This window comes from Colias philodice, chromosome 2 (genome assembly GCF_061535455.1).
Source record: "Colias philodice isolate Cphi_HAF_F1 chromosome 2, ilColPhil1 Martin Lab GWU primary, whole genome shotgun sequence".
Taxonomy (NCBI): Eukaryota; Metazoa; Arthropoda; class Insecta; order Lepidoptera; family Pieridae; genus Colias; species Colias philodice.
In genome coordinates this window covers 5,438,823-5,462,669 of record NC_143087.1, presented here as the reverse complement: position 1 = coordinate 5,462,669, position 23,847 = coordinate 5,438,823, and the positions used below count along the sequence as shown (strand labels likewise).

At 34.4% G+C, this 23,847-nt stretch overlaps 2 protein-coding genes across 3 annotated transcripts in view; one reads left to right on the top strand and one right to left on the bottom strand.

Moving 5' to 3' along the window:
• Positions 1-1,431: 1,431 nt before the first annotated feature.
• LOC149490417 (WW domain-containing oxidoreductase-like) lies at positions 1,432-3,597 on the top strand. The gene is made up of 6 exons (XM_089703951.1): positions 1,432-1,460; positions 1,548-1,677; positions 1,863-2,116; positions 2,197-2,376; positions 2,521-2,788; positions 3,231-3,597. Exons 1-6 carry the CDS (start codon positions 1,438-1,440, stop codon positions 3,498-3,500), a joined length of 1,125 nt encoding a protein of 374 aa, XP_089560077.1. The 5' UTR covers positions 1,432-1,437; the 3' UTR covers positions 3,501-3,597.
• Positions 3,598-5,982: 2,385 nt separating this feature from the next.
• mib1 (E3 ubiquitin-protein ligase mind bomb 1) overlaps positions 5,983-23,847 on the bottom strand; it is a 133,597-nt gene continuing 115,732 nt past the window's right edge. The window contains exons 12-17 of one of the 2 annotated variants that reach the window (XM_089704095.1): positions 13,909-14,167; positions 13,490-13,676; positions 11,117-11,496; positions 8,216-8,411; positions 7,526-7,872; positions 5,983-6,502 (exon numbers count right to left, since the gene is read on the bottom strand). In XM_089704095.1, the coding sequence (XP_089560221.1) occupies positions 6,362-6,502; positions 7,526-7,872; positions 8,216-8,411; positions 11,117-11,496; positions 13,490-13,676; positions 13,909-14,167 (1,510 nt within the window). In that variant the 3' untranslated portion in view covers positions 5,983-6,361. The remainder of the gene's footprint in view (positions 6,503-7,525; positions 7,873-8,215; positions 8,412-11,116; positions 11,497-13,489; positions 13,677-13,908; positions 14,168-23,847) is intronic. The other variant, XM_089704100.1, reaches the window with a different exon arrangement.

Here is a 23,847-nt window from a genome sequence, read left to right as displayed (position 1 = left end):
TCCTTTTGTGTATGTTTTATCCAAATTTATTAAAAATAATAATATTAAACTATAATTTTTCTTTCCCCCTTTTTTTCCCACAATTACATAATTTCTCCTATCTAGTCTTTGTCTATACTAATTCATATATTAACTTGGTGTTGGATAATATATATATTGTGTTGTTTTTTGTGTTTGTTGTAGATATTATCTGCGCTTGATTTGAAACTGTTGGAGCTAATTTGAACTTTTTGAACGTGAACAAACCCATTCACTACAGGACATTGGCAAAATTGTGGCAACGCAGTACTGCCATAAATTAAAATATTGAATTGAATTGCTGCACTATGGCGCTGGGTGGTAGATTTGTAATAATTTTGTTATTTATCTGTGGAGAGTTTTTCCTTAAAACCGCAATCATAATATTATCTCCGTATTATATATAATATAATATTATGTCTTTTTGAATACAGAGGCTCTCAATTTTGAACAAAAGAACAAGACCGAGCGCCGCCGAGCGCACTACAAGAACGCGTCCGCGCTAAAATGTAGAAGCCCTTCTGGCTAACATTGAGAAACATGTGGTGAAACACCACAAAAAAAAAAGAATTACAAGAAACATAGGGCGTATTCAGAAAGAAAGCTTGAAACTTGTAAGCGCTTATCGGCGCTTGTCATGTTCATATATTTTCCTGCGCGGGTTACCCGCGCTGACAAGCGCCGATAAGTGCTTATAAGCGTTTATAAGTTTCAAGCTTTCTTTCTGAATACGCCCTTACGCATAGCGCTATCTACCTACTATGGGTGCCTGGACTATGGCTTACGGACGTCTGTTGGGCAATAGGCAACAAGATCTCGAAATCCTAATAATATATATTTAAGTAACTAAATATTATTATTATGAAAGAGATTGTTTTTTCTGTCATCGCTTCCCTCGCCGCTCAGTGCGTCGTATATTCAAATCACATTCCGTGATTTAAATTTAACGACTTTTCTGTTATTAATAAAAAAAAAAATGTATTGTATTCTATTCTACGATGCAGCATAATTAATTTCAATCAAGCGATTAGATTACGACATCTTATGCGTTATAATTATATTTTGGCGCTCGTTACGATGTGCCCAGAGCAGTCGCTCCACCCGCTTTGAACTTTTTTTCATAGGTATATATCTGAATGATAAAATATAACTAATTTAAGTACTAAGGAAGAACCTTTGCTAAAGAGGGTATTAAAGGTGAACCTCGGCACGAACTTGCTTGCAGGATAGGACGCGGAGGATCGACATAATATCACCTTACCCACGGCAACTTCAATTAAATATGTTTATTTTCTTTATGTTATTTAGTGTAAAACCTCATTAATTGAACTTTTTTATGTCACCTGACTGCCATATTAAAATAATTTATATTTGAGTTGCAACGGAGAGTAATCTTCGTATAATTTAATTATCAAGAAAATGTTTTCTAAGTGCATATTTAGGTACAGTATGCTCCATAATTAATAACCTAATAAAATGTATCATTTGAATTAATTATATGTAACTAAATGTATTTTCCCATCTTATAGAAAATACTCGACAGCTTTTAAAGCTAATAAAGTTTATAATTTAGTCAAGGAAACTAAAATTCGAGAATGGATTAAAACTCCATTCAAAAACTTAGAGTTTGTAAGGATACATGGCCCTACAGCAGAGGAGGTACATTTTTCATAATATTTTGTGTTATTTATTTTCTTAATTACGTATACACTCTACCTGTACAGATATAACATAGGTAGGTACTTCTTCTATTCCGTAACGCCAACTAATAAAATAATAAAATTTTTGCACAGCATTTGTTTTGTGCTATCTTCTAATTTTCATATAATTTCGACCTATTTCAGATCGTTAAAGATGCAGACCTAGAAGATAAAACATGTTTAATTACGGGAGCTAATAGTGGTCTCGGTTTAGAGATTGCTCGTTGTTTAAATGCAATTAATTGCAACGTAATAATGGGTTGTCGTAACGTATATGAAGCAAATATTGTTGCTAAAAACGTTTGCGAAAAGTATGAGAATATTAAGTTCTTCGAATTGAACCTCGCTTCTTTATCTTCAGTAAAGAAGTGTTCGGAAAAGATTCTCAGCCAAGAAAAGTAATTAAATTAACATCGTAGTTATCTACCTCAATATTTACATTAAAAATATTATTTGGGTTAAATTATAAATATTGCAGGAAAATTGATATAGTTATATTGAATGCAGCTACGTTTGGTCTACCGTGGACACTAACAGAAGATGGTTTGGAAACAACATTTCAAGTTAACTATTTGAGCCAATACTTTTTATTATTATCCCTCGAAGAAATTCTTGCTCCGAATGCAAGAGTGGTATTCACATCTTCGGAATCGCATAGGTTTGGTTTTGTTATCAAAAGTCGCGAACTGCTTTCAAGTTTCATATTTATAAATCAGTAGTGTATATGAGCTTAGTAACGGTCTATTGACAATTACTTTAACTGGAATTATAAATTATTTATTCCCTCCTTAATTTATTTCAGAAATATAAAATGGTCTAATGAAAAAATGTTATCACCGACACTTAACGATATATCACTTCCTAAAGAAGATTATACTTCAATCAGAGCTTATAACATATCAAAGCTATGCGGGCTCCTCGCTATGCATTATTTGAGCTATCGCTGGGTGAACACTAACATAGGTGTATTTTGCGCACACCCTGGCTCGTTTATAAAAACTCGACTGCCACGTAACTGGTGGGTTTACGAAGCTCTGTATGATTATATGAGACCGTTTTCAAAATCTGTGGTGAGTTCACAATCCAATGGAGGTAGTTAAATGTACAAGTAGTATGAATTAACCAATATTATTACTAAATTTGTACATTTCTTCCATTCAGGGATAATTCATAAAATTTTATGGGTACCTAGTCAAAATTAGACAATTTAACTAAGTACAGATTAACGAAATATAACGCATTAAGGTGCAGTTCACAATTATTCGACCGTTTAAAAAATCGCGAGATATATTGTAAACTAACGGTATAACATATATCCCCCTCGCTTAGAAAACTCTATCCCAAAAGACTCGCGATCTACGCCATTATTAAATAAATTGTTTATATTATTTGTAATAGGTTGTATGGTTGTAAGTTAATGTACTTCGTAGTCCACGAGCAGTATAGCATATATTTATAACTACACATTTAACTTTTCTAGATAGTAGGTAATTCAAACGTTTTGTGTTTTAGAAACAAGGTGCGGGCATAGTCCTGTTCTGTGCAATAACTCCAGAGCTTGATGGTTTATCCGCCCTTTATATCAAAGATTACCAACGCTGCAGTGAGAGTGCACTGGCCAGAGACACGCATCTCTCCTTCAAGTTGCAAGATGTTACAAGAGATTTACTTCGTCAACGAATTTCTGGTTTCGACTACAATATTATCCGACCAGAAATTATGAACAAGGACATGGAAAAATATACCATGGACGATACCTTGGTATCAAATTATTCGGGTTAATTGTTACGTATCGTTATGAATGACGGTTTATTTTAGTTTATTTTCACAAGTGACATTTTAATTTATTTGCATGGATTTGAGAAACAATAAAAAATATTTCAAGATTAAATAGCACTTTATTAAGTACGATACAGTAAAAATCTTAAACATGTAAGATAACTTGAGAATATAATATTGTATATTACTTTTAAAAATGCAAGATCCACTTTAACTAGGTATAAGATAAATGCATATCGCGCCTGATACATAAGTATTTAGAAGTACACAATTTTCTAGCCCTAACATTCTAATATCTAATTCATTTAATCACGTTTGCTTTGCTACATCTATACGCCCGGTATCGTATTTTATTAATGTAATTTAAAAACCTCATTTTAAATATCATCATCATCAGCCCATATACGTTCCCACTGCTGGGACACTGCTCCTATCGTCCGAAATTTAATATTATTAAAATAATTAAACAATATCTGAACAAGGCGTAGACAAGCTAAACTGAGTTAACTAAGTCTGAACTCTGAAGCAATTCAATACGAATGCGAGCGCATAAAATTTGCTTTGATAAATAACATTTAACATTTGTGCCTTAAATCAAATTACGTTAAATATTGATTAATTAGTGAAAATGGAAACAATTCACTAAAATTACAAAACTTACCAAAATTACAGTGCTAAAAAGATTATAATATAACAAAAGCAAAAGATTCACTTGTAACATTGTTATCACTCACATGAGTTTAATTTAAATATTTATAGATGTAATATTTACTAAAATTTAATGAAAGTATAAATGAGCTATGCCTTTCTGGCTGTTTCTAAATTATGAAAATAAATAATTAGAGGTACATTCATTGGTATACCTAAAGTTCAATTTCTTAGTCGTGGCAGTATATATAATCTCCATATGAATACATTAGTACTTATTACATCTATGTTTAAGGCAACCAGTATTACAATATTATTATATTAAATTAAAAACTTGTGTAGAATTCTTTACTCAATATTGTTCCCTATGTTGTAAGCCCATTTACTATCTAAAATAAGTTCTCAGTAACATCTAATAAACATACTTGTAACAATAATAATTATCAACCATAACATTTACTTCATTCAAATTAAAAATTAATTATTCTAAATTAAAGCAGTGTAAATATTCATACATGACGAAAGGCTTAAATAACATATTAAGATTCAATTCAGAAATAACAGAATAGTAACAGTTAATATTTTGAAAACTATATAATTAAAGTTAATGCATTTAAATATTTACGTACTATGTAAATAAATATTGTTGCTAACTTATAAATAATATATAAATTCATTTTAGTCCATATGGACGAAAATAACGAAAATTAAAAAGCGAATGTTAACAGTTCGACAAAAATAATTCTCATAATAGTTGTATCAATAAATAATAATGAATAATGTTGTGTGGTTTTATGAAACCACGGTAAAAGTGAAACTGTTCGAACGGTTCCGAACACTGCTTTGTGTAGCGCATGTCGCGTGACGGTCGGCTGCCGAGTAGGTAATACCTACTCGGCAGCCGCGATACACGCGACATGCTCTACACAGACCAAAAAGTTTGAGACGATGTAATAAAAGTTTCACTTTAACAAATTTTAGTACATATAACTTGTATAAGAGTTTAACCCTTAATAAGCCATGGGGATATTATTTTCCCACCTCGGCATTGCCCACAAATTAATTATTATTTTTTGTATTTTTAAAGATACGGTAAAATTTAAGGAACGCACCTGAAGATAGATAGTTCTTTTAATTTTTTTCTAGCAACACTTCTTTCTAAACCTCAACTGTGAATGTCAGTAGACAATCGAAGTAAAAAGTTCATTAAAACGACCGTTTTTTCCCGAAATTCAAGATAGTTTTTGGATCTACGCCCAGAAAAATTCCTGTAAATATGCAATTGTTTATAATTCGTAAAGAAGAACGTGTTATTTATCAAATATAAACAAAATAACGTGCGAAAGCTGTTACTTTGGGTTATTTTTTCTAATTTAAAAAATGGTGGGAAATTAATACCCTGTAGCCGTGCATGAAATCTTCAAGTGGGAATATATTTCCCTTTATCCTGTAAGGATACCAAGTAGGTATAAAAAGTAAAAAGTTGAGTAGAGTAAAAAGTAATTTAAAAATTCATACATATTCAATAAATAATAAATTTAATGATGCATTTTTATTTTTTGTCCCTGAGTTAAAATCGACGAGTAAAGACGCGGGCAAAAGCGGCAAAAGTGGGAGATTATTTCCCACATGTATGTTCATGGATATAGGGAAATAATTTCCCACAAAACATAACTTTTAATGGTTATAGGGAAATAATATCCCACCTCCAAAAAAACCTATAAGCTACCCAATATTTTACTGTTTAATCTCGATATAACCCCGTACTGATGTATTAAAATAAACTTGTTTGAAGTCATGGCCGATTAAGGGTTAATGATACCATACATTTATTCATAACAAATTGAAATTATTTTTGCAATTTTTTTCTTTGCGGGTTTAAACATCATACGTTTTCAAATTATAGATCTTTGTTTAAATATAAATTGGAAACACATAAAAAAATAATGAGAGAAATGTTTCCTGAATTGCCAAATATAAAGTAAGTATAAAGTTTCTTTAAATTATGCATTTTTGAATAACCTTGAAAATTATTTTTAATAACATACATTCCATAGTATATTTGGATACTTTTAAAATCTAATCGAAGGCATTAAAACTTAAAAGCCCTATTAATGTTTCAACATCATCACGTTTACAATTTTATAACATATACTTAGCTTATAATAATTTATGCGAGTTACACAGATCAAACATCTTTACTATTTTATTGTATTCTAATACAGTAGGATGCGTTTTTCGACTAATTTTCGGCAAATGGGACACACGGTGATGCAGTCCCCGCACATCTGGCACATGCCGTGCCCGCACAGGAATATCATGTTCTTGAGACGGTCCAGGCATATGGGACACATTGTCTGGGAACAAACAAATTAAGGATAGTAATACATACTACTATTATAAATACGAAAGTTTGTATGTAGATACTGCTTTCCGAATAGGTGTTAAAAATGTTATGACGATTCAAAAGTGCTTTTATAAGAAACTAGCTTCCGCCCACGACTTTGTACGTGCTCCCCGGTTTCCCCGTTCCCGCAAGAATTTCGGGAAATCCTTTCTCAGCGGATGTCTATGTCCTAACATCTACCTGCATGCCAAATTTCAGCCCGATACGTCCAGTGGTTTGGGCTGTGCGTTGATAGATCACTATATCAGTCACATTTGAGTTTTATATAATTGAATTGATTTAATTGAATAAATAAATGCTTAGAGTTAAGAGTTTGTTACTCCTTCATCAAATATAAGTCTATCTAAGTATTACGTTTTCGGTATTTTGAATAACTACACTTTGTGTGTGAATATGTATTAATGTATTTGCATGAATATTTATGCACCCTTGAATTTATTTATTGGTTGTTCAAATGAAGCCACAGCTCATGATTGAGAATAGCACGATATTCCACCAGATAGCTGTTTAGCGGTTTCTGTTAAATGTTGGGTTGCTGACAAGAATTCAAGTGCATTGGTCTTTCCACGTAAAATAACAGTTTAGAATTTCCAAAATTCTAGCCTTACCGAGTAATGCGATTTGTCCTAAACAACCTATAACCATGGAATTTTTTATTTTTAATTTTTTTTGACGTGACAACGTCTTAATAATTCGATAGAACCGGCTGCACGCACGAAAAAACATGACTCATGCGGCGTTACGTCGCTCTGAGGCGTTCCATGTAAGGCTTGAAGTGCGAGCGAGAGCGCGGAACGAGCGACAAAGAAGCACAATCGGCCTTAAGACGTTGTTACGTTCAACGATCGTCAGTAAACCGACTTTACAGGAAACCAATTTTTTAATTAAAAATTTCTGCAGAGACAGAATAGTCTGTTATTCATTAATTTTAACATTTCCGTAACTATTCGCTCTTTTATCTAGATATTATTACCTGTTCCTTAATGTCCTGCAACTGCTGTTGTAATTTCTGCACCTCCGCCGTAGAGGGCGCAGCGGGCGAAGTTGTCGCAGTATGTCCAGCTGGAGACACAGCATGGCTCGCTTGCGGCACAGCATGGTTAGCTTGCGGCACAGCATGGTTAGCTTGCGGCACAGCATGGTTAGCTTGCGGCACAGCTGCGGGTGGCTGAGCTGTGTGGCCGGCTTGTGAGTTGTTGTTACTAGTCGGTGCTGCGGTTCGACTGCCGTTGTTCATGTGGTGCGGCGCCGCTTGTGCGGGTGCCGGTTGCCCTTTGTTCACTTGCACTGACGCTAGGTTGCTCGTGCTCTCTTTTTCCACTGTAACATGCGATTTATGTGTTGCTGAATATTGAAATGCTATGCGTTAATATAAATTGAACTAGTAGACGATTTTTAGTCCATTAAGTAAAATATAATAAATAAGTGAAAAAGTGGTTAGTAATTATGCAGCAATCAAGGACTCTGGATTAACTTGTTACAATTGTTGGCCTACGGCTAAATATAATCCTTAATATGCATGTCCCAGCTTATATCTGTCTATCCAGCTTATAGCTATCTGTTGATCATACTCATTTTTTTAATTTCACATCGTCATCGTCTCCTTAAATTCCGTAAACCATCTAAACTAAAATCATATAGCTCTACACCACTAGGAACTCACAATCAACGTTAGCCCCGTTGTGCAGCGGCGTCCTGCACGTGACGCACTTGCGCATGAGCGGCGCGCAGCCGCGGCAGGCGCACACGTGGCCGCACGGCTGGAACACCACGCTGGCCGCCGCCTCCGAGCACACCACGCACTCGCCCGCGCGCGACCGGGACGACACGCTCGCGCGGCACAACAGGCATTTCTTCACCTTTCACATGACATATAGATGACATGACATATGTGTAGTTGTTTTGCATGAATAAACGTGTTAAAAAAATCTAATTTGGCATTTTTGACGTGACAACGTCTTACAATTCGATAGAGCCGGCTGCACGCACGAAAAAACATGACTCATGCGGCGTTACCTCGCTCTGAGGCGTTCCATGTAAGGCTTGAAATGCAAGCGAGAGCGCTGAACGAGCGACAAAGAAGCACAATCGGACGTTGTCACATTCAACTATCGTCAGTAAACCGACTTTACAAACAACCAATTTTTTTTGGAAATTATCGCCCTATCAAAAATCATATTCAATAGATCAGGATCAGTCCGCTTCATCACTTTCAGTTTAAAGAGTAGGTATACAGGGTGGAAATGTATGTGCTTAAAAGTTAAAATACTGGAAATAGTAAATTATGCAGAAGGGAAAAATTCCTTTATTTTTAATAAGAAATACAACTGCATAGAAATTTGAAATGTTTTTGAAAGTTCACTTACCATGCCCGGGAATCGGAATGGCAAGCCAATAGAAAATTTCCAGCTTGTATAATACCCTTGAACAGTGTTGGATTTAAAATTACTATCACCCCCAAAAAATTGCGATAGATTATAAAGTAAATAAAAGTTTAAATTATTCGCTATATTTTGACCTTTCCATAATTTATAATCAAAGAGAATGGAATCTAACAAGTTTTTGAATGCATATTGCCTACTATGCCGTTTAAGGCCGATAGATAAATCCGTCACTATCCTGTGCTTTTCATTTGATACGGATATCAAGAGAGTTATAAAATATATAGACGATAGGTAACGTCGCTTATCTAAGCATACATTATCATATTTACTAATAAGGTAGGCATACAATATTTCAGTATAAGAAGTTATAGTAAGTACCTATAAGAAGTTTTCAAGTATGTATAAGAAAGATTTGAATTACGCAAATATTGCGAAATGAGTTCCCTTTTTATTGAAGGATAAAGAAAAATTATAAAACGATTTTTGCAAAATTCAGTAGTTAAAAATGTTTTTTTCCAGGAACCATCCTTATTTACTTCTGGTAATCTATGAGTTCGAGAACCTCTGACTCATCAAAGTAATACAAACAAGATTATGTTTAGAAATAGGTCATATATTTAGCTGTTCACGGCAAAGAGTAATTTCGTTACTTTTCTTAACGTTCAGCAAAACAAGTAAATCATGCATTATTACCAAAAACTCTATGGGTTTTGTTTGCATAATTTATGTGTATATAGTTGAAGCATAGTTTGTCGAAAATTATATCCACGAGTGTCTTTGCGTGCCTAAAATGGGTCGTTTGGCTCTTTGCCACCCCTTTCTGGTATAAAATCAATCAAACGATAGCAATGTCACTGGCATTATCGCATCCAAAATTCTATTGTGGGTGTTTTTTTTATTTATTTAATAGGGTGATAGTCAAGCTAAAATGATAAACTACAATTTTGCACAAAAAGTGAATTAAAAGTATAAAATATATTCCAATTTCATATACCTACGCGACTTTTTTATGAAATAAAAATGATTTAGGTGAAATTTTGGCAACTGCTATACTAATCTACAATGTGCTCTATGAGTTCGAATATTTTAGTGAGCTAAAATCGAACAACAACATCTGTTGAGTGATTCAATATATTATTAGTGATGGTTTTAAGTAGTCCATGTTTTATTTAAGTATTTTTTCATAGACGTCAGCATTCGATTTTAATAAATTTCCGATGCTCTGTAAACGTTCATGACCTCATGTATAGTTATTTTTTCTGTACATTGTTATGTTTGTTCTAATTATATTCCTACCTAATCCATACTAATATTATAAATGCGAAAGTAACTCTGTCTGTCTGTTACTCAATCACGCCTAAACTACTAAACCAATTTTCATGAAATTTGGTATGGAGATATTTTGATTCCCGAGAAAGGACATAGGCTACTTATTATCCCAGGAAAATGACGCAATCCCGGAAATCCCACGGGAACGGGAACTATGCGGGTTTTTCTTTGACTGCGCGGGCGAAGCCGCGGGCGAAAACCTAGTAGTAGATATTTCCTACGTAGTTTTGGCTTTGTACAATAAAATTGCGCATATTAAGAAAAGTTAGATTGGATTGGGGCCAAGAAAATTAGGTACGATTTTAATACATTCTCCACACATATCAGGTTTGGTTTTAGTTTGGCCACGCACGGGAATAATTTTAATTAAATTTGTGTATCATCATATAAGATTCGATTCAAAGTATGGGACTTTTGTAACGTTATTTGTCATTTATGGATGCTTAGTTATAAGTTTGCTAACTATGTAGTTTCTACACACTGCAGGTTTTACCACTAAGGTATTGACGTCGCAGTTTGAATTTGCCGCAGTACAGACTGTAGCCAGACATCCCCTTAAAGTTATATCGCTATAACTATAAACTGTCTGTAATGCTCGCCGTAATTTTAGAGGTAGCAAAAGAAGATTATAGAATTTTATGAGAAAAGAACAAAAAATAGAGGAAATCCTTTTACCAAAATAAATATTTAATCCAATCACGTCCGGCCATGATGAAAAAAGACACATTTAAAATCACACGAAAAACCGTATAAAGCTAAGTTAAATAAAACGTAATTCAATCGCGTTCATAAATAAGCAAATTAATGGGTTGTGAATCGTGTTAAACGGTGGAATATCGGGCGATTCTCACCCTTGCGGCGCAGACGTTACAGCAGCAAATGTGTCCGCAGGGTCTGAACAGCGTGTCCCGCTTGGCGTCCGAGCACACGAGGCACTCGTCGCTGGCGGCGTCTTGTTTGGGCGCGTCGGCGGCTGGTGGCACTTGCGGCACTTGAGGCGTGTGCGGCACTTGTGGCACGTGCGGCACTTGCGACGTGTGCGGCACTTGCGGCGTTTGTGGTGTTTGGGATATTTGCGGCGTGTGCGATGCTATAGATGTGCTTGCGACGGGAGCACTCAACGAGCTCTCGCTCTCGGGTGTACCATCGCTGGTGGTGCCGGCTTCCTTGCGGTATGACGTCAGCGTCTTACATAGATTCGGATCGGGGCACAGGTCCAACGGTGTCTGACCTGGAAGTTTCAATGTGGTTTTTTGCAGACCAATCCATATTGATATTATTTAATTTATCTAGATTTTAGAAAAAATACAAGTTTTTATTAATAAGAATACCTATGCACATGAATAATATACTGAATATTTTTTTTATTTTTCTGCAGCACGTTACAATTTTTCACTCACAACAACCCACATCAATTCTTAACCAATCTAAATATCGAAAATAAAAATTCAACTACAAATAATAATTAATTGTTTGATTTCTTAAAATAGAGCTAACTCAAGTTTCATTTACCAAGAACTCTATTACTTAACGGAAACAAGAAATATCCTTAATTAAGTGGTTGTTAATTTATTAAACGATCTGTGCCATAAAATCTTGTAAGTACGGCATAAAATAAATTTATTGTTAATCATAGAAGTACGGGATCATTGAGTCAAATGCACTACACGATACGTCTAATAGTCTACTTGATAAGTTGAAAATGGCGTAAACTAGAGATAAGGCTCTTAAAAATACGTGCGATAGCTCATTTGATTCGGAATGACGTCTAGAAAAATGTATCGGAAATGTTTATTAGCACACAAAAAATTGCAAAAGTTATAGGCAAATTAAGTTTAAAAAAAATAGGTATTTCGTTTATTGTTAATAACTCCGAAATTATTAACATTTCAGAAATTTTGAAAAAAGATTCTTAAAGAGGAGGAAATTTCCAACGAAAAACTCCCGACTCCCGGAATTCTATCTCCATTATTTATAATTTTAATTGAACGCTGAAAATAGGCCTCCGCGCGGCATTTTTAGATAGCGCGCGCGGCTTCAAAACCGAGCACGTCACACTAATTATTTTTTTTAAGGTATTAAATATTAATTAAAAAATTTAAAAAAATTATGGTGTATTCCGAACACTTCAAAGAATTTGCTCCCGTTGGAAATTTTACTTAAAGTTAATTTTTCAACAAATTAGACAAATGTTAACTAACGAAATTTTTTTGAACTTCCGTCCTTATTGCACATTAAAAAAAATGTATAAATAATTGTCGGTAAAATTTTTCACTTCGTGGAGCCCTTCATATAAATATACTTAACAAGATCGCGCCATAAAAGTTTAAAAAATGTTAATACTTTGTTTATAATAATTTTTTCAATTTAAGTAAATTGATCAAAAAACTAGAAATTTCTAGTTTTTTGTTAACTTGAAAAAATTATTATAAACAAAGTATTAACATTTTTTAAACTTTTATGGCGCGATCTTATTAAGTATATTTATATGAAGGGCTCCACGAAGTGAAAAATTTTACCGACAATTATTTAAACATTTTTTTTAATATGCAATAAGGCCGGAAGTTCAAAAAAATTTCGTTAGTTAACATTTGTCTAATTTGTTGAAAAATTAACTTTAAGTAAAATTTCCAACGGGAGCAAATTCTTTGAAGTGTTCGGAATACACCATAATTTTTTTTAATTTTTAAATTAATATTTAATACCTTAAAAAAATAATTAGTGTGACGTGCTCGGTTTTGAAGCCGCGCGCGCTATCTAAAAATGCCGCGCGGAGGCCTATTTTCAGCGTTAAATTAAAATTATAAATAATTGAGATAGAATTCCGGGAGTCGGGAGTTTTTCGTTGGAAATTTCCTCCTCTTTAAGAATCTTTTTTCAAAATTTCTGAAATATTAATAATTTCGGAGTTATTAACAATAAACGAAATACCTATTTTTTTGAAACTTAATTTGCCTATAACTTTTGCAATTTTTTGTGTGCTAATAAACATTTCCGATACATTTTTCTAGACGTCATTCCGAATCAAATGAGCTATCGCACGTATTTTTAAGAGCCTTATCTCTAGTTTACGCCATTTTCAACTTATCAAGTAGACTATAAGTAATTTGGCGCCGATGCAAGTTGAGCAATCAACTAAATGAGTAACGCATTTCCCTTTTAGATTCAAAGGTTATAAATATTCTATTTCATCATATTATTAAATAAATTTTCTCTATATCTACCTTTTTTATTTTTGATGGTTAAATCAGCGCCATGAGCAGCAAGGAAGCATGCGATGGAGGCGGATGACTTTTTGTCGTGTGCGTTGGCAATCCCGCCGAGTGTGGGGAAATCTGTGACGTCCTGCAACCGTCTCAACTGCTGCAACGTGTGATGTCTTAGGGCCTCGTGAAGAGGCGTATCACCGTCCTATTGAAAAAAAAAATCCTTGAAAATAAAAGAATTCAACAATTGGTTGTTGTGTCAGTGAAATACAGATTCCAAATATGGACATCATAAACATTATTTTCAAAACTGATTTAAATTTGTAATCTATCCACACCAATTATATTAAAAAAGTTATAGCTACATGTAAAACGACATTAAAATACGCTCGCTACTCAATTGAAACGTTCACACGCATAAGTAACGTTCAGCTAACCTTGTCACAAATGTTGAGGTTAGCCCCGTTCGCAATGAGCAAGCGAACGATTTGCGTGTGCTGTCTCTCCACTGCGAGATGGAGGGCTGTTTGCAGGTTCGCGTTCTGCAGGTCTGGCCTTGCGCCCCCCCGGACCAGCAGTTCAGCTATCTCCGCGTGGTTGTTTAGCGCCGCCAAGTGGAGAGCCGTGTAGCCGTCGTCCTTCGCGTCGTCAACTATCCATGGACGAGGTAATTTGGCCAGCATTATCTTCATGGCACTGTAACAATGTCAGTTCGGTTATTATTTTTGTAGCAGTTACAATACGACCAACGTAACTTGGCGGGCCTGAACATAGCCTCTACGAACTTTTGCGCATGTACACTCGTAAAAAAAAGTGTTATAGGCATTTATTTATTTTAAACTGAAATTCGAATAAAAATTTCCTTATACAGAGACCAAGTAAAAATAAAATAAATCAAAACGCTATGAGACATAAAGCAATAAAAATAACCTAATGAATTCAGGATTCACTCAGCAACTCTTAAAAAAACTTTGTCAACATTTTTTACGCCTTCTTCTTTTTCTTTTTTAAAATACTGCGTTAAATCGAATATTATTTTTCTCGCCTGGCGATTTAAAACCATATTATGCTTTGGTGGCATCTTTGTTCGCGAATAATACAAAATTCCAAGTAGAATATTCCAAATTATCACTAAAACAAACTTAAACACGAACAAATTTAAACTTAACACTCAACAATATAATAATAACAAATAATAACGATCAACTCAACGAAAACTTTTGTAACCGCCTGTACTCAAGACAGAGATAGCGACACGAACACGACACCAATGTTAACGTGTGACTGAGATACATAATTGCGTACCGAGAATTGCCGAATATGCACGAAGTTAAACGACGTAAACAAAAAGGGATGTCCACTATGCGTGTCTGAGGATATTGATTAATCGATTTTTTTTTCAAATCGATTGAAATTGAATTGTGAAATATATTTATATTTAATTTTATAATAGGTTTCAAATATTCTCAATCAGTCCTTATTGTAGTGGTCGTTTATAAATAAATGATATTTAACTAAATCATGTCTTACAACCATGAAAATAAAATGTTATTAGTTTTTTTTTGCTATTAAACTCGAAATCTCTTTTACTAACGACAAAATTCAATAAGTTTGTAAAGCTATTTCGTTTAGTATCTCATATAAACAAAAATCAATAAATTTCAAATCGATAAAAATCGATTGCGATATTTGTTCGAATAAAGGGATGATTGTGTTTACATAGAGTCAATCCCTAGCCTAGATCTCCGCCCCGCGCACGCCGCCTCATGCCACCATTTCGTTCCTAAAAAACGTTCGTGCGCAGCCTTCTGCGCGAAGTTCAGGCCCGCCAAGTTACGTTGGCCGTAGTGTAACTAATTATTAAAGAGGATGATAAGCTCTATGAATTGATATTGTAGTATAAATTTTCAAATCTATTGTGTAATTTTTATGCTATAAGCTTTTCCTTAAAAAAAAATACTCGTAACATCTTTGAAGATTACAATCAACATCGAAAGCAGTTTTCATGTTCTTATATGTAATGTTTTATATGTAAATGACTAATAGAATAATATATTTGCGTCTTGTAAATTGAATACTACTATCGATACAGATCACGTCTATGTACAGAGTTACAGATAGTTGGTAATTTCTGTTTTTCTTTGAGTATCGCTGATTTCGTAACTGCGTTATCTCGTTTGTTATGCAAATGACATTTAAAGAGTTTTATTTAACTTTATAAAGAAACTTCGAGCCAGCGCCATACGAGAGTCAAAGCCACTGCGAAGGCGTATTTTTAACTTTCTTCTGTTTTAACGACTTTAACAAGGAATGTTGATGTTATGTGATGTTATTTCGAAAATTCGAATGAAATTTAACAGAATCGTATCATTATATTATGCAGCTTTAATATCATTAAATTTTGTTCTGAAAATGTTGATGTGTGAAATCATTCTGTTACAGAGAGCATATTTTATAAAAAGTATAAATTACTATTTACATGTGAAATATAGTTCAAAAAATTAACGTATTTAAGAAGAAGTGGAAATTATCTAGCTATTTATCTTGTCTGAATAAATATGTATATTTTAAAACATTCTATTGAAATCATATCATAATTTAAAGCTTCAGGAAAAGAAAACAACGTTGTAGAGTTGTTGAATACATCATTTAAAAATGATCATAATTCAATTGTAAATTATAGTTTCAGTAAAAGACGTGTAGGTAGTTGAGATAGCAAAAATTCGTGCTCGTGCCGAGGTGGTTGAACTCCGAACAGAAATAGACCACAGGATCGCGTCTGTAGTTGTAAGGTGTAAAAGTTAATTTAAAGACATGCGAGAGCAAGAAAATATTTTTCTTTAAGGAAACCACTTCTTAAATACAACACTGAAAATTAAAAACTACGTAATGCGTGCTCTTACACTCGTCTTTTTGCGTACATGTGAAATTAACAGTAGCAATAGTGTAGATGGCAACAATAAATTAGGTGGTACACATTTTAATATGCTGCGTTACGTTCAAAGAGTAAAAACGAACAAACTAATTAAATAAGGTCAAACGTCGTGGTCATCGGGCGGCGCTCGCGCTTGTCCTACGAACACCAACAGTTGGAATCCGTGCGTCGCGCGTCGCGTCGCGCCCGCTCGCGCGCACCCTTCCTCCACTCTCACAATCCTATCACTCATTATTGCTTCCTCTCAATATTCAGTGAACTATGAAGTGATATTTAATTAATGAAGCTTGAAAGTCAATTACGCCCCACCTCAGTTATTTTTCTACACAATTTTGAAAGTCTGGAATAACCGAGTGAAAATCTTTCAAGTATTTTGCTATGTCATTTTAGAAAACATTTTAATACAACAGTACATTCAGGATATCGTAAGTTATTAAGGCAAGAGTAAACGAGGAACAGTAGTATTATAAAAATCATCAGTCCACTTTAGTATTTTCACATGATCATGGATTTAATAAATAAAGCTTAAACAATGTGGTGTAACTGTAATATAATGTGATACTAAAATGAAGCAGGAATATCACGCGCAGCGTCATGTTGGATGACGCCATTGTAAATGCGTTTTTTTAATTAAACGTTCAATGTACGCTAAATTATAGCGTAACACAACAGTGGCTTATTTGTTATAATTACACATAGCGATCGTATTTTCTTAATTGACACTATAGTGAATTATTTAGCCCTATGTAGGTAGCACAAGTATAAAATTCCTTTACGAGTTTAATTTCCTTACTTTTGATAGAGAAGGGTTATTTTTAAATTACATTCTTAAGATATGAAAAAATTAAGGCATTTTATGTTTTAAATTAAGGGTTCTTCAAGGGACTGACATTATACGATTTCTTGAGTTAAAATATTTCAATTAATTTTATTATCGTCGACAGTTATTAAAATAGCAACATGATTTTACAGAAATTCTTCCCATATTTTCTTCATAATAAGACCATTACTTATCTTGTCATTTTGGTTAAAATTAATGATACTATTACTGTTTGATTCAGTATTATGTAATTTATCTATTTTGAAAATCATTAATAACTAAATGTAGAGTTAAAGCATCTCCGAAGGTCAATCAATAATATCTTGTAATTAATAAATAATTTTGTAATTTCACATAAACTGTTACAATTGTTGTATGCACATCAACTTACCATGAAAAAGCAAATTCTGCTCTTTAACCTATGCTTCCTCCAAAAGTATATTAAATACTTTTTAATGGTTATACCTAAAGTACCTGCCTATTCGACACTAAACATACAACAAGATCAACAAATACAGACGAGTGTGCATTGTGCACTTCAAACTTTATTTGCCCGCATACGATGGGTTCTTGTTCTAAGACAGAATGGTGTAAGACGAAAAGGAAAAGCTAGATTACAGTAGTTATTAGCAGTACTCAGGGCGTACTGCAGATGAACTGAAACTTGTAAAGTTGCTAACTGAGTTGCAGCTAGTTTAAAACCGCACCGTTTTACAAGTGAGAGCGCTAATTTGTAGTGCGGCTTAACATAAAGCGCTCGTTATTGGTCCAAGAGCCAGTGAACCCTGGGAGTAACGGTCTCCCTGTAAGGCTAGAAATTTGTATACTTACGATTTATGGCATTCTAAGAGCAATAGCCATGACCTGGCAGGCGTCAGCCCTGCACGTCATCAGCCCTTTTATTTTTTAAACTGTTAAAAGAATTGGTTTTCTAAACTTGTTTCTGTAAATTTGAAAATTTAATAGGACAAAGTTTATTTATTGTACATCTTAAAAAAAAATTGACAGGCGATTACAATAAGCAGAAGTATATGACAGATCAATTAGAAAACGCACAGTTGATGGGGTAAAATAAACTTTATCCTGTATACTCGAAATTTTTATATGTCTTCAAATAAACGTCTCAGAGTAAGTATGTACAATGCCAGGCGGTTTTGAACAGCATAAGACCATGACAGGCGAGGGGACAGTTGCTAAGGGCGGCGTGCAAATAAGAAATTTTACATGAACGCATACAGTAAATGCAATGTATTTTATTGTGTTTTATAATTCAAATCAAAAAAGCTTTTTAAATGTATTAAAATCACAATAAAATACATTATTTCATTTTTTTAATATTTTAAAATGCATAGGTAGGTACCTACTTCAAATAACTTTCTTTATGATGATTATGATAAATAAATATGTGAGCAATCAATGTCTTCTTAAAGTACTACCTACACCACCTAATATTTATTTTGTAATATTTTTGGAACAAGTATGTTCCATATCGCGCGTTGCGAAAGGGGGCTAGACATGGGCTAGACAGAAAAAATAAAGGCCAAAAGTTGTAACGAAGCTTTTTTTTTTTTAAATCGTGGCCGCGTCGCCACTCTATGTGATGTTATTATACATAGTCTATATTATAGTAGTGACACTACTAGCTATACAAGGTAATATAATAAAACTGAAGAATTTGCTCGTTTGTTTGCTATGTTGAACGCGCTAATATCAGGATTCAGGAACCACGGGTCGGATTTGAAAAATTATTTCATTCATTTGTTAGATGGTCTATTTATAGATCTTATAAGATAAGCGAAAACTTACAAAACTAAAATTATTTAATATTTTTGTACGTTTAAATAAAATAAATCTTTACTAATATTATAAAGCTGAAGAGTTTGTTTGTTTGTTTGTTTGAACGCGCTAATATCGGGAACTACTGATCCGATTTGAAAAATTCTTTCGCTGTTAGATAGCCCATTTATCGAGGAAGGTGATAGGCTATGTATCATCACGCTACGACCAACAGGAGTGACAGACAGAATGCACTATATGCATTCACGCAAAACCTCCCACTCGCACGCCCTTAGCAACTGTCCCCTCGCCTGTCATGGTCTTATGCTGTTCAAAGCCGCCTGGCATTGTACATACTTACTCTGAGACGTTTATTTGAAGACATATAAAAATTTCGAGTATACAGGATAAAGTTTATTTTACCCCATCAACTGTGCGTTTTCTAATTGATCTGTCATATACTTCTGCTTATTGTAATCGCCTGTCAATTTTTTTTTAAAATGTACAATAAATAAACTTTATCCTATTAAATTTTCAAATTTACAGAAACAAGTTTAGAAAACCAATTTTATTAACAGTTTAAAAAATAAAGGGGCTGATGACGTGCAGGGCTGACGCCTGCCAGGTCATGGCTATTGCTCTTAGAATGCCATAAATCGTAAGTATACAAATTTCTAGCCTTACAGGAAGACCGTTAGTCCCAGGGTTCACTGGCTCTCCAGCTATATAGACAAGCCTCGAAAATGGCAGCTATTTTGTATCACTCTTTACTTCAAGCACACCTCGAAAGCTATATAAATTCTTTGTTATAAAAATGGTGTACATTTTATACAATAATTTTTACGAGTTTTAAATCATCTAATATTATGATATACTTACATATTAATTTCCACTAAAAGATAGAGCGAAAAAAATTTACTTTACTAAATAAGCTTGGAATAATAATGAATCAAAAACTAAGGATTCTTTATTTACAGTACGAGAGTTTTAAAATTTATAAAATGAATGATTATGTTAATGAATGATTTTTAGTTAGTTACTTCAGTAATACAAAGTCGTGCAAACTTTGTTCATTAAATTACATTACATATAATAATTGATCATGTAGGTTTTAACTGTATTAAATGTGTACCTATAAAAATCTTAAAATACACAAAAGGTTTGTTATTGATGACATTTATTTAGGTTTAGGATTGTCTTCGTCGCAAAAGAACCTAGACTATGGAGACGATTTTAGACTTCTCTTCAAACTTTTTCTACATTTAGGCCAGCACATCAGGCATTCTGGCTATTAATGTGAATATTACATTCTTTTACATTAACTTAAATTTCTTAACCTCTTGGACAACTGTTTTTTTATCCATCTCATCGATGTTTTTTCTTAAATATTAATGTAAACATTTACGCTCACCCAGTGTATTCATTATTTAAATATATAAATCCCCAACATAAAGACAATGATTTTAAAGAATAATACCGATTCCCTGTTTTTGAGAACTATGAGATCACAATTTAGAACATGTGGTGCATTATTTGTCTTATTTACGCTTTCTTGGGCCTAAACCGGATCATAAAAAATTGCTTTGAAATGAACCACACTCAGTTTCTTTCTTAGTATTCAGTTAAACGGTGTGTTGGGATGCGTTTATCGGAAACGGCCGTATGTAATAAACATTATTTAGCATACGATTCTTTTGTATAAAAATATATTGGAATATTTTAACGTACACGATATATATTCCATCGTTGATTTTATAATGTTACAGTTCGATCCATTTTATCCGTATTAATAAGTGCAAGACACGATTCAATTATGACTCATTAAACAGCATGGCGGTGCATACCGCAATAAGATATTGAAGCATTACTCAGTTAGAGGCTAAAGCGACGGAAAGGTTAGTGTGAAACCGTGACAAACAGATTTGAGAGGCGTGATATGAGTGGATATCCCGAGCGATCATATTCCTACAAAAGCGAGCTGATTCCCCGCAGATCCCGAATAGTAAGTTATGGAAATGTGCGATTGGGGCAGCAGCGGGCAACTGTGGCCAATAACAATGTCACATTAATATTCAACAGGCGCTCTTTGGACGTTCATACTGCGGCCAGCATCGCAATTCTTTACCCACTAGCGCATCTTAGCTGATCAAGTAAAATGTCGTTAAATTCAAAGGAAAGTATTCCCTTTTGCACTACAATACGTGAAGGAAATAATATTATCCGATTATGGCTCCGCGAGACCCATAAATATCCGACATTTGATACTGAATTTTTATCAAAACTTGATCTGCCTTAAATAAGGATTCGGAATATTTATCTGGACCCGACCGTAAGAAAATTTTCACATAGTGTAAATGTTTCCTGTTTACTAGTTTGAAACATGGCAGTATAAAAATGCTAACAAAACTATGTTGCTTTCAAGCAGACAAAAGATGAGTTGGCTGTCGTCCCACTTGTTTGTCTACGAAAGTTTGCCAAATTCTTTTATTGACTGAAAGAACGTACAGGCAAGCTTTATGGTCAGCAATGTGACTTTTAGGCATTTAAAGTTTCAATATTTCAAAACTATGTATGTATATCCAAATTTAAGTGTTGCTGTTTTGCATTAAATTAGTTTGAATGTTTAAATTCACACTTCTTTATAAAATGTAAATTTATCCGTAAGTACGCATAATTCGTATTATATAGGAATTAAATATATAATTAACATTCTTTCAGGGGGTCAGTGAACGCAAAAGATTGCCAGATCTCAAGACGTGAACTATGTATAGCCCGACTACCCTGCGGGAGGTGACAGTGGTAGATGGTGTTCGACTAATAATAACCTCCCCTCCAGCGAGCGATCATCGCAGCGCTGACGGGAGCGCGCACATGTGGCGCCCGTCGCCGGCGTCGCCTCTGCGTGAACGTTTATTTTCGATACGGTCGTCACGCGGCGCGGTTTACAGCGCGCCTTACATAAGAGTCCATGGTGCGCCGCCGCGGGCCGGCGCACCGTGCGCTCCAGCCCGCAAGCTGCAGGTCGGTGCACGTTCGAGTAACCGATCCGATGGGCGTCCGCCGTCCGCTCTATTTTGGGAAAATACAAATTTGGAATGGATGGTACTCGCGAGTCGTAAGCGAACTCCGCCGGTTGAGTCCATTTTTAGAGCTGGTCTGCGCTTGCGCATGGCGTGCGCTGCCAGTGCTCGTCGAGCTGCCATCACGCTGTGTCGTTTGACACCATCGCGTTTATATCGGCAAATGACATAAGTGATCAATATTGTAGCCACCTAGATGGCGTCGTGCTCGGAACGTTAGGTGCTAATGGTGATGAGGCATTAGCGATAGAATGTGTTAAAGTGAATCAAGAAAGAAGAGCAAGAAACATGGCCATGCGCTAGTTCCGTGCTTCCTTACTTCCCATAGTGCTTATATTCATATGGAATGTAAAGAAGTATGGAGCTGCGCCGGCATATCAACGGGGTTTTTCTATGAATTGCTGAAGAAATTTTGTGTTAGACTATGATATGTATATAAAATTATTATGTGTTTTGAGAAGTGTGACTGAATAATTAATTTAAATATCTGATGTGATATGGACCGATATACTTCATCCCTTGACGATAGTATCGTAAGATAATTTTTTTAGCATGCTATAAATTTAATTAATTACTTATCATATAACATTCACATGTAGGGTGTAGAATAAGTAATTATTACATATTATATTATTCATTTGCTGAAATATAACATCTGGCATGTAGTAGGTAACGGTTCTGGCTATGACTACATAAATAAACTTGAGCCGACGACGGCCACGGCTTTCAAATCTTCTCGCAAACAAGATTATATTTAGCAACTCGCCAAACAAAATCATTATTCTGTATATTCGATGCTTTACTTTTTCTTATTGTTGGTATTTTTGTATCCTTTGTACTCTTGAATAAATTATCCGCCATAACAGCGTGTGTTACCGATAAATTATCTAATAAGATTTTTGTATGATATTTTTACATAGTGATATAAATACGAACACGTGTATGTTAGTTATAATACATTAATGGTTTATTAATATCGCGTAGTTAGCCGGGTGACATTGTTGGTATGTATGTATGGTGGCAAAAAAAGGTTTTTATACAAAAAACATTAGTGTGGGCGGGTGCGCCACATCTGGAGGAACACTGCATCTCATTATGCGCATCGGTCGCGGCTGACTGGCGGTGCCGTAGCGCTGCCCATGCCGGGCCGCAGACAATGTCTTTCACATTATACCCGAACCCCGCCTTCGACTTGCCTCTATTGTTTTTACACCAGTGAGCCGTAACATTTTATTGCTCTAAATTGTCTTGCTGCATTATTATAAGTTTATAATGGATATTGTTGCAATGTTTACTATTGATGTGTCTGTTAAGTTACCATATGATTCTAAATAAATTCCTTGTTTGTTATGTTAAATGTAGAGTTTAGAATGTAAAATTAAAATTTAAGAACGATTATTTTTATTGGGTTCATAAACAGGTAGAGTTATGTTTTTTATTACCTTAATATATTATTGTGGATAGTTACTACGTACATGAACTAAATGTGATTTACATCTATAAGGATTAATATTTCGTTTTGTAATTATAGAAGTATAACATAATATTGTGTTTAAATATGTATGTTAATTAAGTAATAATATTTATACGTCCCTTAAAATGTAAAACGGGTCAATAACAGTATTTTGTTACCCGCGATATTTAATTGTGTTAAAAAGATAAGAAGTATGACGCGACATAATGAATCAAAAGCAGCCCCTCATTGTAAGGTCCCCAAAACAAAGCGCGAAGGCGGCTGGCAGCGTGGAGATTGATTCCCGCGCTT

What these genes read in the sequence shown, in the direction of transcription:
- LOC149490417 (XM_089703951.1), top strand. Translation starts at nt 1,438, where the DNA reads ATGTTTTCTAAGTGCATATTTAG. An exon ending in ATGGCCCTACAGCAGAGGAG is followed by an intron (nt 1,678 to 1,862) that starts GTACATTTTTCA and finishes GACCTATTTCAG; the next exon opens with ATCGTTAAAGATGCAGACCT. An exon ending in AAGATTCTCAGCCAAGAAAA is followed by an intron (nt 2,117 to 2,196) that starts GTAATTAAATTA and finishes TAAATATTGCAG; the next exon opens with GAAAATTGATATAGTTATAT.